At 34.2% G+C, this 16,717-nt stretch overlaps 1 protein-coding gene across 2 annotated transcripts in view; it reads left to right on the top strand.

Moving 5' to 3' along the window:
- Positions 1–3,601, top strand: part of CCSER1 (coiled-coil serine rich protein 1) — a 667,442-nt gene extending 663,841 nt beyond the window's left edge. For both annotated transcript variants that reach the window (XM_039245368.1, XM_039245369.1), the window contains exon 10: positions 2,898–3,601. In XM_039245368.1, coding sequence (XP_039101299.1) covers positions 2,898–2,957 — 60 coding nt within the window. In that variant the 3' untranslated portion in view covers positions 2,958–3,601. The remainder of the gene's footprint in view (positions 1–2,897) is intronic.
- The last annotated feature ends 13,116 nt before the right edge of the window (positions 3,602–16,717 follow it).

The raw sequence follows: 16,717 nt of genomic DNA, 5'->3' as shown, positions 1-16,717 counted from the left end.
ATTTCTTAATTTACTATATCCCCAGAGTGGTTAATTGTAAAAAAGACTTGTAACTTTCAAGTTTTTGTTGTTCTTACAGCAAAATCATGAGGAAATATTTATCCTCATTAGTTGAGTTTTAGTGTTTCCTGTAGTCCTCTCCACATTCCACTCACTAAGAAATGACAGAGAAGTCCTGGGGATTTTTGTTCTTGCCACATGACAAATACTACAATGTTGTAAAGTTTTATGGCAATAGAAATGTTAGTATTATATATATTAGTAACATTTGTGTCTGAACATATTCAACCTCTTAAGACATTTTTTCCCTTTATTTTACTTTTTTAAGAAAATTAAAGGGTAAAACTGGTTAGACTTTTATTAAAAATAAGAATGTTAAGAAGCTTAAGATACACTGGAAAACAGAATCCAGATCTAGGAAATACAAAAATATAACAATATATCACCCTTGCCTTTCATCCATTCAACTAGCATTTGGGGAGGAACTACTCAAATGTTCATTTGTTATTCTGAATGATTCTATGGACTTTTTTTTTTTAAAACATATCTGTTTGGCAACTATATATCTGCCTCTGTGTGAGACATGTAATTATGGTCCTGGGGTTCCTTTCATCTCAAGTTACTTCACCCTTTTTCATTTATACAGCTATTTAAAAAATTAAATAAAAAGCTGCATTTCAGGCAGATTGTAGCAGTGAGCAAGAGATAGACAAATGTTAAAAAACAAAATTCAATTGAGTAAATTTGAACATCTAATTGGCTTTATTCAGTGATTCATTAATCAAGCAGTATCCCTTCTAGCAAATAGAAGGGAGTTCGAGGAGCTGTACAAACAGAAAGAAGAAGGCTTTTCTAGGCAGAATGGGAAGTGATGGACAAAGAGATTTTAGCTAAAGAAAAGAAAGAATCAGGCAAGGTCACCTTCCCTTGGGGAAATGGCGGGGAGGTGGCAGGGAGGTCTTATCTTGCAGACTACCTTACTAGTACAGATCAGGAAATTCCAGAGTGACTTTTTGAAAATTCCACTCCTGGGGGAGGCTAAAGCTGAAATTAGGTTAGCTATTAAGTTCTGGTTACACTTAGGAAAAAAGACTCCATTTTGGGGACCATTGTTAAATTTCTTCATAAACCTCACATTCCAGTGATGAAGATAGACAATACATTAGAAATTATAGCAATAAGAGAATTTCACACAGTTATAAAGGTCATGATATAAATAAGCAGAAAGACAAGATTAAGAGATGTCTGGAGAAGACTCATCAGGGATGACCTGTGTGCTGTCTTTGAGCTGTAATTGGTCAATTGTTCATAAAACTGAAACAAGCATGACAGGGGAAATCAGTGTTTGGAAAATAGTCACCTTCCAATACTGCTTGCTGTTTCAAGACCCCCTCACTTGGGTTTTCATCTTGTCTTCCTACTTACAGCCTGTATATAGTCAAATCTATATAGCATCACAGATACATCTGTAAAACAAACAAACAAAAAAAAACACAACAAACACACCCCTTTCATTGTGTTGTATTTCTACTTTAAAACTCTCTGTTAATGATTCACTAAAGCTTAAAAACATTTACTTTCCTCATACCAGTCCCCAAAGCTGCTGAAATTATACCCTTTTCTATTTTGAAAACATAAACATTTTTGTCCACTTAAACTGCACCAACACAAATTGCTATTTCTTGTCTCTGTTCTTTAGTCTTGTTTTTAACCCTTTTATCTAGAATGCCCCTCCCCTGTAATATATCTGTTTTCCAGCCATGCTCCAATTTCATATCCTTGATGTGACAACCCAAACTGGGGATGATTTCTCTTTCCATAGACTTATGTCAGCAGTTATCAGTCCTGTATAATAGTATCTTAATACTGTCTTGTAGTTGGAGGTTGCTATAAATTCTATAAATTCTCATCAGTTTTATGAATTGACATATAACTGATCTTGTTTGATGTCAATCTTGTATTAGGGCTTCTCTTTTTTATATTCATTTATATCCAACTAAATTCTGAATTTCTTAGGGGCAGGTGCCGTATTCTATACTTCATAGATGATGTATTTCTTTTTATATATTTTCTGCATGTTAGAGTTTCTATTTTTTTTGAAGGTGAAGGATTATGAAATGTTTTCATTTCTATCACTTAAAACTAAAATAAAGTAGGGGCGCCTGGGTGGCTCAGTCGGTTAAGCATCTGACTTCAGCTTAGGTCATGATCTCATGGTTCATGGGTTCCAGCCCTGCATTGGGCTCTGTGCTGACAGCCAGCTCAGAGCCTGGAGCCTGTTTCAGATTCTGTGTCTCCCTCTCTCTCTGACCCTTCCCTGCTCATGCTGTCTCTCTCTCAGAAATAAATAAAACATTAAAAAAAAGAAATATTTTTTTAAAACTATAATAAAGTATACAGGTTAAAGAAATAATAATAATTGCTCCATGTAAAATTCTGTTGGAGTTTTGCGTTTATGACCTTGGATTATGACTATGGTTTAGAAATATATCACAAAAAACATGTGAGATTTACCTATTACTTAATTACCTAATTTTCTTTAAGTCATTTTATTTGAGAAATACATAAAGGAAAAAGTTGGATAAAACTGTTTTTTGTTGCTGTTGTTGTTTTTACTCACAAAACCAAAGAAAATAATAGAATTTTGCCCAAATATCTTCCCTCTTTTACCTTGTGTAAAATGTATTTAATTTGAAGTTAGAAACCTATAAGCATTACTAATAAACATTAATAAATCTTAATAGGAATTTTGACTTAGAAAATAACAAAACAGTATTTTGTTGGTCTATGTTTTTTTAAGTGTTTATGTTTTAAATCTCCGTATGAATTAAAAATTTCATTTCATTTCATTAATTTGAAGTCATTCATTTATTTACTTTTGTTTTCTTCTTTTCAAGGCCCTGTGGAATCCTACATGCACTGAAGGTTTATTTAAACCAGTACATATTTCAACCTAGGTTAAATCATTTGACCATAAATGATGTATCATCAGTCTGTGATATGCAAAATATTGAATAAAATCAATTCTCCACCATTCCATACGTTAAATATTTCATGCAGTACAGTAATGTTACCACTCCAGATATTTCATTTTCTGCATTTGTACACAATTGCATAAAATATTGATGAATGAAGATTGAATTAACATATCCCTACCTTATTCTTATTGTATTTTGACCACAAAATGGACTTATTTAAAATTATATGCAACTCTTTTTCAATGTAACATTCCACTTGGCAGTGCACATTTTCTGTTCAACCTTCTCATCCATATCATTTGTGTCTCTGGTTATAGTCTTCGTTTAATTTCATCACACATTCTATGCACATTAGGTACGTTTGTAAATGGTTTCTCCCATCCCAGTGAGAGAGTTACTACTGAAGAACTAAATTATCTCTATGTTTCTCTTGTATTGAGATCAAAAGATGAAAAGAGTGTATCTTCAAATGAAATCAATAATGAAGAATCTTATTCCAACTACAGAAAGTCAAAAACCTATTTATATCTCTAAACATGCGAAGAAAATTTATTGGATACTGACTGACCTCATATTAAGGAAAGTTTCCTGAATGTATCATGAAAGAACACTTGTCTCCTTGACTTAGCATTGCTGCCTGATTTCTGTGTGTCCTTGTTTATTGCCTTTCTAGAAGAGCTCACTTTAATTATTAAATGGCCAGGTGGAACAAGGCACCCTTGAATGTTGTAGTTTATTGCAAGGGTAAGTGACCCAGCCCAGAAGTGGTTCAGTGTTGTGAGCAGGGTGCTGAGCAACTGAAGAGCCACAGAGCTAAGGAGAGGACGCAGGTTTTATGGAGTTCTTTATATTTTTTCAAACCAACAATGAAATAATCCTCATTAATGATAGTAACATTCAAATATATGTTATAAAATGTCTTAAATTATTTGAATCCTTATGTAATATGAATGATCAAATGCTGGCTTTAACCTGTGGTGTTAAAATAAAATTATAAATATATTTATTTACTTGAAAACATTGTATGTGTCCTTATTGACTTTGCCCCTTAACGCATCCTTGTATAACCTGAGATAGAAAACTATTTCATTTCTCTGTTTTCTATAGTTTGTTTTGTAACCCTGTTCTTATCTCTTCCTTTTTATGGCCTTACTTTATATTTGAAATCTTTAAATGTAGATAAGGTAAGAAACCCCATCAGCTACAATAAAGCACTCACCTGGTAAAGATTTTTATCAACTTGAATGATCAATATCATCTTAAAGAAGAAGAAAGAATTTAATGGTATTTTGACTAAGATGCGAAGAAAAAAAAACTTGTATTATTAACTAGATTAAGTTAATAAAGATAGGTACTTTTTTTCCCCTAAAAGCAATGTAACAGAAGCTGTCCACACAGACAAAAAAGTCGCTTACCTCAAATGCTACAATTTCAAGATTGTTTTTTAACATCAGTGAGACATTTCAGTGTTGCTTCCTTAGAAACCACTCTTTCATTCCCTCCTTTTTTCTCTTAATGGAACTTGGGCTGAGTATACATTATTGAGCATGTTTATAGTTAATAATTTTATATTATTAAAGTATATTTATTTGATTACATTGAAAGCGTTTTTAGAAAAATTTGCAAGAACCATTGTAATTACTGTACTATACTCCAGGGTGTTGTAAAGCTAAGGTTGGTAATTGACAACATACATCAGAGTGTATCTGACAGTTGCAAATAGTGCAACATCGGTGTATACTGATGAAAGGAAGCATTATGTTTTACTATGAATCCTGAATGTTTGCCTGAAGTACTCAAGCAGTTGATAAGTCTAAATAAGAGAATGATAAGCTTAATTATGTTTCCTTTCCTAATATGGAAAGTGGAATTTGAAGAGTATAAAATTTCTCAACTTCATGTAGCTATTCTAACAGTATCAAAGTCATAGATTGTACTCAGGTGTTCCAGATCAAAAGGATTTTGTTTTATTTTTCTGACGTCAGAATATTGGTGGGTTTTATAATGACAAAATTCAATAGAGATTATACATGGATTATATATACAAATGTATACATATATATTGTGTATATATTATACATTATTAAAGATAGAATTTCTCTGAAATATGCATTATGGATAGAGATAATCATGATGATAAATCTTGACTATGTGAATACTTAATTTTCTAACATGTATAATATATGGGCCAAGGAAATAGGTTTATAATAGAATTATTTATTCAAGTACAGAGAAGTGCTTAGAAGGGAAACTATGGCCACTTTTCTAGATATTTTAACAATTATTAACACATTTTGTCTATATTTTAAATTATGAAAATTTAATTTGTCATGCCCTCTAATATATGCATGTTAAATGTTTTTATTTATCATATTTTAAAGCATAGGCAATTTAAGGGCACCTGGTTGGTCTACTTGGTTGAGCATCTGACTTGATTTCGGCTCAGGCCATGATCCCAGGGTTGTGGGATTGAGCCCTGTGTTGGACTGTGCACTGAGTGTGGAACCTGCCTGAGATTCTTTCTCTCCCCTTCCCTCAACCCTTCCCCACTTTGTGCATGAACCTCTCTCTCTAAAATTAATTAATTAATTAAAAAACCAAAAAATAATAAAACTGTATCACCTCTTTAAAAAACATAGATAACTTGTTCCCAGTTAGATTTATGACATACAGTAGTTTGTATTTTTTAAATGAAGAGTCTAGGGGTGCCTGGGTGGCTCAGTCGGTTGAGCATCTGACTTCAGCTCAGGTCATGATCTCACAGTTCGTGGGTTCAAGCCCCGTGTCGGGCTCTGCGCTGACTGCTAGCTCAGAGCCTGGAATCTGTTTCGGATTCTGTGTCTCCCTCTCTCCCTGACCCTCCCCTGCTCACACTGTCTCTCTCTCTCTCTCTCAAAAATGAATAAAACATTTTTAAAAATTTTAAAAAGAGTGTAAAATAAGTATATGTTATTACACATATAAGATTTTGTTGTGATACATATAACTTCCTTGCTAAAGTTTTCAAAATGGTAATAGTTTCATAATTACCTAAATTTGATATTGTTTTAAAAGTCTATTTAGAAAACAAAATGTACTTTCTTTTCCATATTTAACTTGCTGCTAGAGATAGAAATGTCCAATTTAACAAAAGGATTCTTTTAATGTTGTATTTTTTGCCTATTTGTTCCTACAGGAACTCTAAATATAATTCTATTCTATCTCAACATTTTTTTCTTGAAATATAGTTGATAAAAATGTTGCATTAGTTTCAGGTGTATAACTGAGTGATTTAATGACTCTATATGAGATACTATGGTCACCACAATTGTAACCACCATCCGTCACTATACAATGCTATTACAGTACCACTGACTATATTCTATATGTTGTACCTTTTTTTCCAGTGATATCCATTCCATAACTGAAACACTGTATCTGCCATTCCCCTTTATCCATTTTCCTGTCCTCGCCCTCCACCACCCCCCAGTAAACATCACTGCTCTGTATTTATGGATCTGTTTCTTTTTATTTACTTACTCATTTAATTTTTTGTTCTAGATTCCACATACAAGTGAAATTATATAGTATTTGGCTTTCTTTTTTCCAACTTATGTCAATTAACATGATATACTCCAAGTCTATCTATGTTGTCATGAATAGCAAGATTCCATGTTTTTAATGGCCAAGTGATAGTCCAGTGTGTGTGTGTGTGTGTGTGTGTGTGTGTGTAGCACATCTCATTTCTCCATGCATTACTGATGGACATTGGGTTACTTCCAAATCTTGGCTATTGTAAATAATGCTGCATTAAACATAGAAGTGTATATATCTTTTCAAATACTGTTTTTATTTTCTTTGAGTAAATATCCAGTAGTAGAATTACTGGGCCGTAAGACATTTCTATTTTAATTTATTTTATTTTACTTTAACTTCAGTTTAGTTAACATACTGTTATACTAGTTTCAGGTATAAACTTATATTTTTAATTATTTTAGTAACTTCAATACTGTTTTCCACAGTGTCTGCACCAGTTTACACTCCTACCCACAGTGCACTAGGGTTACTTTTCCTCCACATCCTCACCAACACTTGCTTTTTCTTGTTTTTTTTTGATTCTAGCCGTTTTGACAGGTATGAGATAATATTTCAATGTGGTTTTGATTTGCATTTCCATGATGATTAATGATGTGGGGCATTTTTTCATGTGTCTGTTGGCCATCTGTTTGTCTCCTTTGGAAGAACATCTAGTCAGATCTTCTGCCTATTTTTAATTAGATTTATTTTATTTATTGAGTTGTATAAGTTCTTAAACCTTTTATTAGATTTATCATTTATGAATATCTTCTAACATTGAGTAGGTTACCTTTTCATTTTGTTGATGGTTGCTTTTGCTGTGCAAATGTTTTAGGGGCAACTGAGTGGCTCAGTCTTTCTCTTTCTCTCTCTCTCAAAATAAATAGACATTTTTTTAATGTAATCCCAATATTTTATTTTTGCAGGTACCTGGGTGGCTCTATTGGTTAAGTGTCTGACTCTTGGTTTTGGTTTAGGGCATGATCTCACAGTGTGTGAGTTTGAGCCCCAAGTCAGTCTCTGAGCTGCTTATGCAGAGCCTACTTGGGATTCTATCTTTGTCCTCCCACTCCCTCTCTTTTTCCCAAAGTAAATAAATACACTTAAAAAAATATTTTTGCTTTTATTTCTCTTGCTTGAGGAGACATATCCAAAAAATGTTTCTGTAGCAATGTCTAAGAAATTACTGCCTCTGTTTCTTCTAGGAGTTTTATGGCTTCACATCTCACATTTAGATCTTTAATACATTTGAGTTTTTGTTGTTTATTTATTTATTCACTTATTTATTTAATCATTTATTTATTTATTTTAAGGTTTTATTTATTTAATTATTTTTTTAAAAAAATTTAGTGTTTATTATTGAGACAGAGAGAAACAGCATGAGTGGGGGAGGGGCAGAGAGAGAGGGAGACACAGAATCTGAAGCAGGCTCCAGGCTCTGAGCTGTCAGCACAGAGCCCGACACGGGGCTCGAACCCACAAACCGTGAGATTTTACCTGAGCCAAAGTCAGATGCTCAACCAACTGAGCCACCCAGGTGCCCCTATTTAATTTTTTTAAATATATATTTTGAGAGATTGGGGGCAGAAAAAGGGGGAGAGAGAGAATCCCAAACAGGCTTCTCACTGTCAGTGCAGAGCCCAGTGTGGGGCTCCATCTCTCAAACCATGAGATTATGACCTGACCTGAAATTAAGATCGGATGCCTAATGGATTGAGTCACCCAGGCACCCCTAGAATTTGATTTTTAAGTAATCTCCACACCCAGTTTTGGGCTTGAACTCACAACCCCAAGATTGAGAGTTGCATACTCTACTGATTGAGCCAACCAGGGACCCCCGTTTTGAGTTTTTGTGTGTATTATAAGCAACTGGTCCAGTTTCTTCATTTGCATATAGCTGTTCAATTTTTTCAGCATCTTTTATTAAAGAGATCATCTTTTTCCTAGTGTATAGTCTTGCCTCCTTTGTTGTAGACTAATGGACCATATAAGCATGTTTTTATTTCTGTACTCTATTTTCTTTTTATTGACCTATATTCTGTTTTGATTATTACAGCTGAGTAATATGTCTTGGCATCTGGAATTGTGATACCTCCAGCTTTGTTCTTTTTCAGGATTACTTTGGCTATTCAAGGTCTTATGTGGTTTCATACAAATATTAAGATTATTCTGTAAAAATGCTATTGATATTTGATTACACTGAACTGTAGACTGCTTTGGTTAGTATGGATATCCTAACAATATTAATTCTTCCAATCCATGAGAATGGTAGATCTTTTTATTTTGCTTTTATATCATCTTCACTTGCTTTCATCAGTATTTTAAAATTTTCAGAATATAGGTCTTTCACTTCCTTGGATAAGTTTATTCTAGGTATTTTATTATTTTTGGTACAATTTTAAATGAAATTGTTTTCTTGATTTCTTTTTTTTACTTTGTTATTAGTGTATAGAATTGCAACTGAATTCTGTGCCTGCAATGTTACTGATTTCATTTACTATTTTTAATAGTTTTTGGGTGGAGACTTTAGGATTTTGTATGTATAGTATCATGTCATCTGCTACTAAAGACAGTTCAACTTTTCTTTACCAATTTGGATGACTTTTAGCTCTTTTTGTGGTCTAATGGCTGTGGCTAGGACTTCTAAAACTATTTTAAGAAAAATGGTAAAAGTGGACATCTTTCTCTTGTTACTGACCATAGAGAAAATTTTCTCAGCTTCTCTCCATTGAGTATGATGTTAGCTGTGTATTTTTCACACATGGCTTTCATCATGTTGAGGTATATTCCCTCTAACTTCATTTTGTTGAAAGTTTTTATCATAAATGAGTGTTGAATTTTGTCTAACGATTTTCTACATTTACTAAGATGATCATATGACTTTTATCCTTCATTTTGGTGATGTGGTGAATCATATTAACTGATTTACAGATATTGAATCATCCTTGCATTCCTGGTATAAATCCTATTTGATCATGGCAAATGGTTTTTTAATGAATTGTTGAATATAATTTGTCAACATTTTGTTGAGGATTTTTACATGTATGTTCATTAGGGATATTGATATGTAATTTTATTTTTTTGTAGTGTCTTTGATTTTGGTATCAAGGTAATGCTGGTCTCATAGAATGTGTTTGGAAGCTTTCCTTCCTTTTTACTTTTTAGAAGGAAAGTAGGTATTGACTCTAAATGTTTGCTATAAGTCACCTGTGGATCCATCTGATCATGGACTTTTTTTTTTTTTTGGTAGCTTTTTGATAACCAGCTCAATTCCATTATTAGTAGTAAGTGGTCTATTCAGATTTTCTCTTTCTTTCTCATTTAGTTTTGGGAGATTGTACATTTCTAATAATTTTTCTTTTTTTTCTAGTTTGTTCAGTTTTGTGGTTTATAATTTTCATTTAGTCCTCTTAAAATCTTTTGTATTTCTGTGGTGTCAGTTGTTACTTATCTTTTATTTCTGATTTTATATATTTGAGTTCTCAGTTGGTTAAGCATCTGACTCTTGATTTAGGCTTATGTCGTGATCTCACAGTTCATGAGTTCCACCCCACATTGAGCTCTGCACACTGACAGTGTGGAGCCTATGTGGGATTCTCTTTCTCTCCTTCTCTCTGCCCCTCCTCTGCTCTCTCTTCTTCTCAAAATAAATAAATAAACTTTATAAAAAAGAATATTTTCTTATTTTTTGAGGTTGGTCTGTATCACTATAAATATCCCTCTTAAAGCTTCTTTTACTGCATTCCAAAGATTTTGGACCATTGTGTTTTTATTTTCATTTGTTTCCATATATATATATTTTTTAATTTCCCCCTGATTTCTTTGTTGATTGTTTGATAGCATGTTGTTTACCTTCCATGTGTTTGTGTTTTTTCTGGTTGTTTTTTCTTCTAGTTGATTTCCAGTTTCATGCCATTGTGGCTGGAAAAGATGCATGATGTGATGTTAATCTTACATTAATTGAGCTTTTTTATGTGGAGTAATATGTGATCTCTTCTGGAAAATGTTCTGTGTGCACTTGAAAAGAATGTGTATTCTGCTGTTTGGGGATGGAATGATCTGTTGTGATTGTCATGGGCTGGTGTTCCAGAGCATTCTGTGCTGAGGCTGCTCTGATTGGGTAGAGCTGAAGTGGTCATGAGATGGGACAATCTCTGGGATCTCTGTTTAGAGAACACCCTGGCAGGATAGCCCAAGCTGAGGGGAGCATGGACCAAGATGTTCCATGCAGTGGGGCCTGGTAGAATAAATGAGGCTGAAGTGTTTGTAAACTGGGATATCCTAGGGTACACGGTGCTGGGGACCCCTTGGTGAGGCATCTGGAGCCAAAAAGCAGGTGTGAATCAGGAGGTCTTGGAGCACTCTGTGCTGGAGGTGCCCTAGCAAGCCACCTGGATCCAAAGTGGTGCAGGTCTGGAGTGTTTCATAGTGCTTTGCATCTGTGTCACCTTGGTGTGATAGCCGGAACTGTAGTGAGTGCTGAAAAGGGGTATCCCTGTGTCTGCCACACTGGGGCTGCCTTAGGGGGACAGCTGGGGCTGGTGTGGTCCAGGCACCCAGGGCTCACTGAGGTTTAGATCAGTTAGAGTGCCCAGACCATGCCCCTATCCATGCTATCAAGGAGGAGGGGGAACATAAACCATGGTGCTCACTGTCTCCCCCATCTCCAAACCCAGTGAAAGTTCCAGAAGCTCCCCCTCCATTTGGTATGGTTCTGGGTCTCATTCTTCTATATTCTAGTTTGTTTGTTTGTTTTGTTGTTTTAAATTCTGGCTTTTTTTTTTTTTTCCTGTGCCCAAGAGTGACTGGGGCTGGTGTGGGCTCGGGGCCTAGGTCTTGCTGAAGTAGCAGGCTGAGTATGGTGACTGTAACCTGCTGCCATCTGCACTATCAAGGTGTGGGAGGAATGTAAACTATAGTGTTCCATCAGCTACCCCTCTATGTGGTGGGAGTTCTAGGGCTGAATATTTTATACATTAGCTACTCTCTTACACTATGGCTTCTTTTCTATGCCCCAGGGCAGACAGATCTGACCCCTCCCCATCCCCTCAGTGATATCCCTCCCCCTGCATTTCAGAGGAGTGTTGGAGGTAAAAGTTCCTTTTATTACCACATCTTTGTCTCTGTGGCCATTCTCCTGTGTTCTATCTTTTGATCAGTCAACCCTCTCTTTCAGGAGGAATTGTTCTATAAATAGGTGGAGATCTGGTGTGTCTGTGGAGGAAATAAATTCAGCGTCTTCCTGTCTTGCTATATTGTACCTCTTACCATCTTATGTATGATTACTATTTCTAAAATAAATCTCTGTTCCTTGGTACTTTTGTTTTGAAAACAGTAGTTATTGTTATGATATCCAGTATTCTCTCCCCCTGTAAGGAAAAATACCCACTAATAAATTTTGAATATAATGATCATGGAGAGTGAATAGGTGTCATGCCCTCCTACTCAGGTTCTTCATGGAAGTTTCTTCTTCATAGGGCTGGCAAGATTTCTCACCTGGAAAGAGATTTATTAGTACCTTTTCCCACTAAGAATAGCAGAGTAAACTTAAAAGAACAAGTAATTTCACTTAGCAATAAATATTCTACACAAATTTTAATTTTCATTACCTCATGGCTTGTGTATGTTTTAAGAAGTTATTGTGTCCTTGTATATTTAGTGTTCAATTTATATTTTAGTAAAATTTCTATACAAGTTTATGATTTATGCTGTTGGAGATCTCTATCATATGACTGACATTTGGTTGTAGCCATGTGAATTTTAAGACTAGGACCCCTAAAAATTAATGATGAATACCTTAAAAGCTACCCTGTCCATTTCAGGAATACAAATACAGCATGAATAAACATTTATATATGCATAAATGCATACTAAATTACTAAATACTGTTTTTCTAATGCTTTGTTGCCATAATGTAAGCTTTAGAAACCCAAAGCCCTTTTTTTAAATTAATTTGATATAAAAAGTAGAAAGCATCTGGTAGAAATTCACATATACATTATATATTAGAAATTTATTGTTGGTTTTTAATGAAAAAGAATATGCAGTATCTGATACGCTAACACATAGCATCAGATTGTCTAATTAGACCAGCACAAATCATAGATCTTACCAGTATCAAGCTTTACTAATTATTTGAAAGGTTTTGGCAATCAAGCTCAGATGGAAGAGAGACAGGCCTCCACTCTTTCATCTCACATTGAACACCCACTCACTGGTCCAGGAATAAAAGATCATATATCCTACTGAGGTTTTGTTGAATTATTGCATAGGGCAGAAAGAATGAAACATCTCTCTTTTATATTCCAACAATGACATTTTTCAAAGGGAGCCATGTTCATAAATCCACAGATTTTAAAGTTTGTTTTTCAAAATAATCCTTAATCAGGGACTGCTATTAAAATTACATATAAGGTCCAAAAATAAGGACCCTCCCCCTAGCAAGTATTATTAGTTTATTTTTCTGGAGATCTATCTCCATACAATTATATCCATACAATTAGACAAGGTTGCCTCCCTTCTTTTTCTTCCCTGGAGAAAAGCCAGTTGCTTTAATTCCTTCTCCTTACCTGTTGCATTTCCCTCATATGCTCTGAGAGTGATACTCTATTGGAATGGAATGGTAAACCCAGTCTCCTGGATCTTTCATTTCTTTTTAATTGTTAAAAAAACGCCTTGTAAGAAAAAGTTTATCTGACCAAGATTGCAGTTATATTTTTGGTTTTTCATCTGTGTTTTGAATGTTCCAAAACACCGTTTGAGGCAAGAGATAGAAGATTGGTTTTCTTGGAGATTACCTTTTTGTTTCCTTTTATTTTTCACTTAAGGCAAACTTTCAGGAATTGCAATTTGTGAAAGTCAAGAATTTCATGATTCAGTTGGAGGAAAAAAGTAAGATTCCTTTAAAAAGATAACATCGTGTGTCAACTATACTAAACAAAATTACAAAACAAAAACAAAGGTTACTTTTAAAAACATTTTCTGGATGTATGCTATGAGTCCGTTTTTTAACTTTATATATCATATTTAAAACTGTAAGTATTCACTTACTTACTCTATTGGAATGGAATGGTAAACCCAGTCTCCTGGATTTTTCATTTCTTTTTAATTGTTAAAAATAGTCTGTTTTAATTTTTGTTTCCATTTTCTATTTATACAAAATTACTCACACTAGAACAATAATCTATTCAGTTAATTAGTATAGAGTATATGCTTTGTTTTCTTCTTGTTACAGTATGTATCTCATTATATATTTTACTGAATATAAAATAAAATGTTATCGATATAGTTTTATTTCTTTAAAATGTCTATTCTTTTTATACTTCATTTTCTCCCGTTAGTATGGATCAAAAGTTTAGTAGAAAGGGTCTTATAAGAGAAAACACATATAAGAAAAACTGAATCTAACATTTGCAGCCTGATTTGTATATTTTCCTGTTTCACAAGGAGAATGTGTTATTTCTACTCACAAGTCTCAGTGCCTTTACTCACATCATTCCCTTAACCAGTAGAGCTATGTCTTCTCTCTTGCTTTTTCATATGGAGAAGAAAACAAGTTCCATTTTCTCTTCTCCACTGCAACATATTACCTGGCTTCCTTAGGCTTAATTGAATTCTGTCTTCTGTAAAGCCCTCTATAGTTCAATGCTGGCTAACATTTTTGGCTCTGACTGTGTGTCAAGTGCTGCTCTAAGGCTTTACATATTTTAAATATTTTAGTATATGTGCTGCCGAAGCGAGCACACATATTTTAAATATTTTAATCGTCATAAAAGTCTATGAGCTAGCTACTCCTTTATGATACCCTTTGCAAGCAAGAAATATAGAGAAATTAAGTAACTTGCCCAAATCACATGACTAGAAAGTTACTAGGCTACATTTAAGTATAAGTCCTCATATCCAGAGCCTGCACTTTAAAACACACTTTTCTATAGCCTCATAGATGAATCATGGAATACTAGAATTTATCCATGGTTATTTCATTTGTGCTACTCTTATCATCCCAAGTGAGGTATTAGCTCTTTTAAATATCGAACGTATTATATAGGATATTTCAGTCCTCTTTAAAGATGCTGGCTGGGGAATAGGGGATGGTTAGAGGTAATTTAATTCATCCTCCTTGCTTTACAAATTTACTTAAACAACTTAACAGAAAATAGATTCAAAATGTTTACTTACTTGTCCAAAGTCATAACAGAACATTTATCAGAGTATTGTTTTGGGGTTCTGTATTTTTGTTTGGTTTTTATTTTGTTTTGTTTTACAGAGCAAGAACAGGCTGGACTACATTCAGAATTTAAATGTAAATCCTTATGGGCCTAAGACAGGGTACTAAGGAGTTGTATTCATATTCTTTGTTTTTTGAAGTGATACAAGTGTCTAGATTTTCAAGAGCTGATGTCAGTAGTGATTTTCAGGGTAGCAAAAGTGTTGGAAAACCATATCAGGGACTGAGAAGCTGAAGGGGCCAAAGCTGCCTTCCAACCACAGGGTTACTCTTCAGAATCTTGGTCCACAATGCTTCCTATTACTCATGCTGAGTCTACTTGTGCTGCTGTCACTGGGAATATGCTGGTGTACTAATTCCAGGGTAAAATAAATGTGTTCCAAATGATGATAGTTAATAGTATTGGTATCATTGCTCTCATATTGTACTCTTCTTTATCAAAATTAGAAGAGATAATATTTTAAATCAAATAATCTGTTTAATAGAGAAATAGCACATATGCATCATTCTGGAATATGATGCTTCTAAAAAAAGACAGTAAAACTGCTAAAATTCTAATTAGGCAGCTATATTTGATTTTTACAATGATAATTATGGATACTCACAGTGTTATTACAATCATAAGCAAATTTAAGGTACTATTGTTCTTCTAGATGGAAAGAATAATGGCTAATATTTATTAGGAACTACATGCCAAGTAAACTTTTAAGTGCTTTGTGTATGTTGAGTCATGTAATCTTAAACAGAAACAAGATAGATTCTATTGTTATTTTATACAGGAGGAAATTAAGGCATGACACACTGACATAAAATTCCCAAGTTGACACCAATTCATGGTGACAAATCTGGTATATGAATCCAAGCAATCTGGATTCCAGAATATAGACCATTCATCATGACACTGTATAGTTCCCCAAATAGAGTGAAATAAAGTGAATACATGGCTATGCTGCAGAAACAACAGTTACCAAGTTTTAGTGACTTTAACAGTTTATTGATGAGTTGATTTTTCACTTATACTATACATCTGTTGCTAGCCAACAGGCACCTGCCTGCCCTCACTGTAAGACTCAGGTTAGTAGAACAATTTTTATTTTTTTATCTTAAGTGCAGCCTTTGAGGGAAGGAGACTAAGTCACAAAATGTACATCAAATCTTACATTTCCACTCATAAGTGGCTTGAACACTCCTCATACTTTACTGCTCAAAACAAAGTGAGTCATATGGTCATAGGTAAGGGGGCAATGAGTACCCAGCAACAATATGCTCAGAAGTGGGAAAACCATGAAACACTGACAAAGAGCACCAGTGCCTATTGTTGTTGTTGTTGTTGTTGTTTTTTCTGAACTAATATGCCTTTTTTTTTTTTAATGTTTGCTTTTATTTTGAGAGAGAGAATACCAGCAGGGTAAGGGCAGAGACAAGAGGGAGAGAGAGAATCCCAAGCAGGCTCCATGCTGTCAGTGCAGAGCCCAGTGTAGGGTTTGATCTCACAGCCGACCATGAGATCATGACCTGTGCCGAAACCAAAAGTCAGACACTTAACCTACTGGGCCACCCAGTTGTCCCTGAACTAATCTGCTTTTAATTAAAATGTGAAAATTGTCATTTCGTAAATATGCTGACATAAAAATCCTTTGATTCCATCATTTATTGAGAAAAACTTAATTCAAAAATTTCTAAACCTGTGAATACCTTTTCCTTAAAATGTCACATGTACATAATGCTATCCCAGTTTTTAACATAGGACATTAACATATTACTTACACCATATTCTCCAAGTATATTTCCGTCTTTCCACCAGTTTTTCTGCTTATAATCAAAAGTCTGCTGATCAGCCTAGCATTTGTTGATGTTATCTCAGCCTTGTTTCAGCTTATTTTAATTTTTTTTTAAATCTAAATGATCATACCCATATCTATAATAGAATTTTTTTCAAGGCTACTTCACAACATAT

This window comes from Hyaena hyaena, unplaced genomic scaffold, assembly GCF_003009895.1.
Source record: "Hyaena hyaena isolate Hyena2069 unplaced genomic scaffold, ASM300989v1 scaffold_255, whole genome shotgun sequence".
NCBI lineage: Eukaryota > Metazoa > Chordata > Mammalia > Carnivora > Hyaenidae > Hyaena > Hyaena hyaena.
Note: the sequence above shows the minus strand (reverse complement) of the source record. Positions and strands in the feature narration are given on the sequence as shown.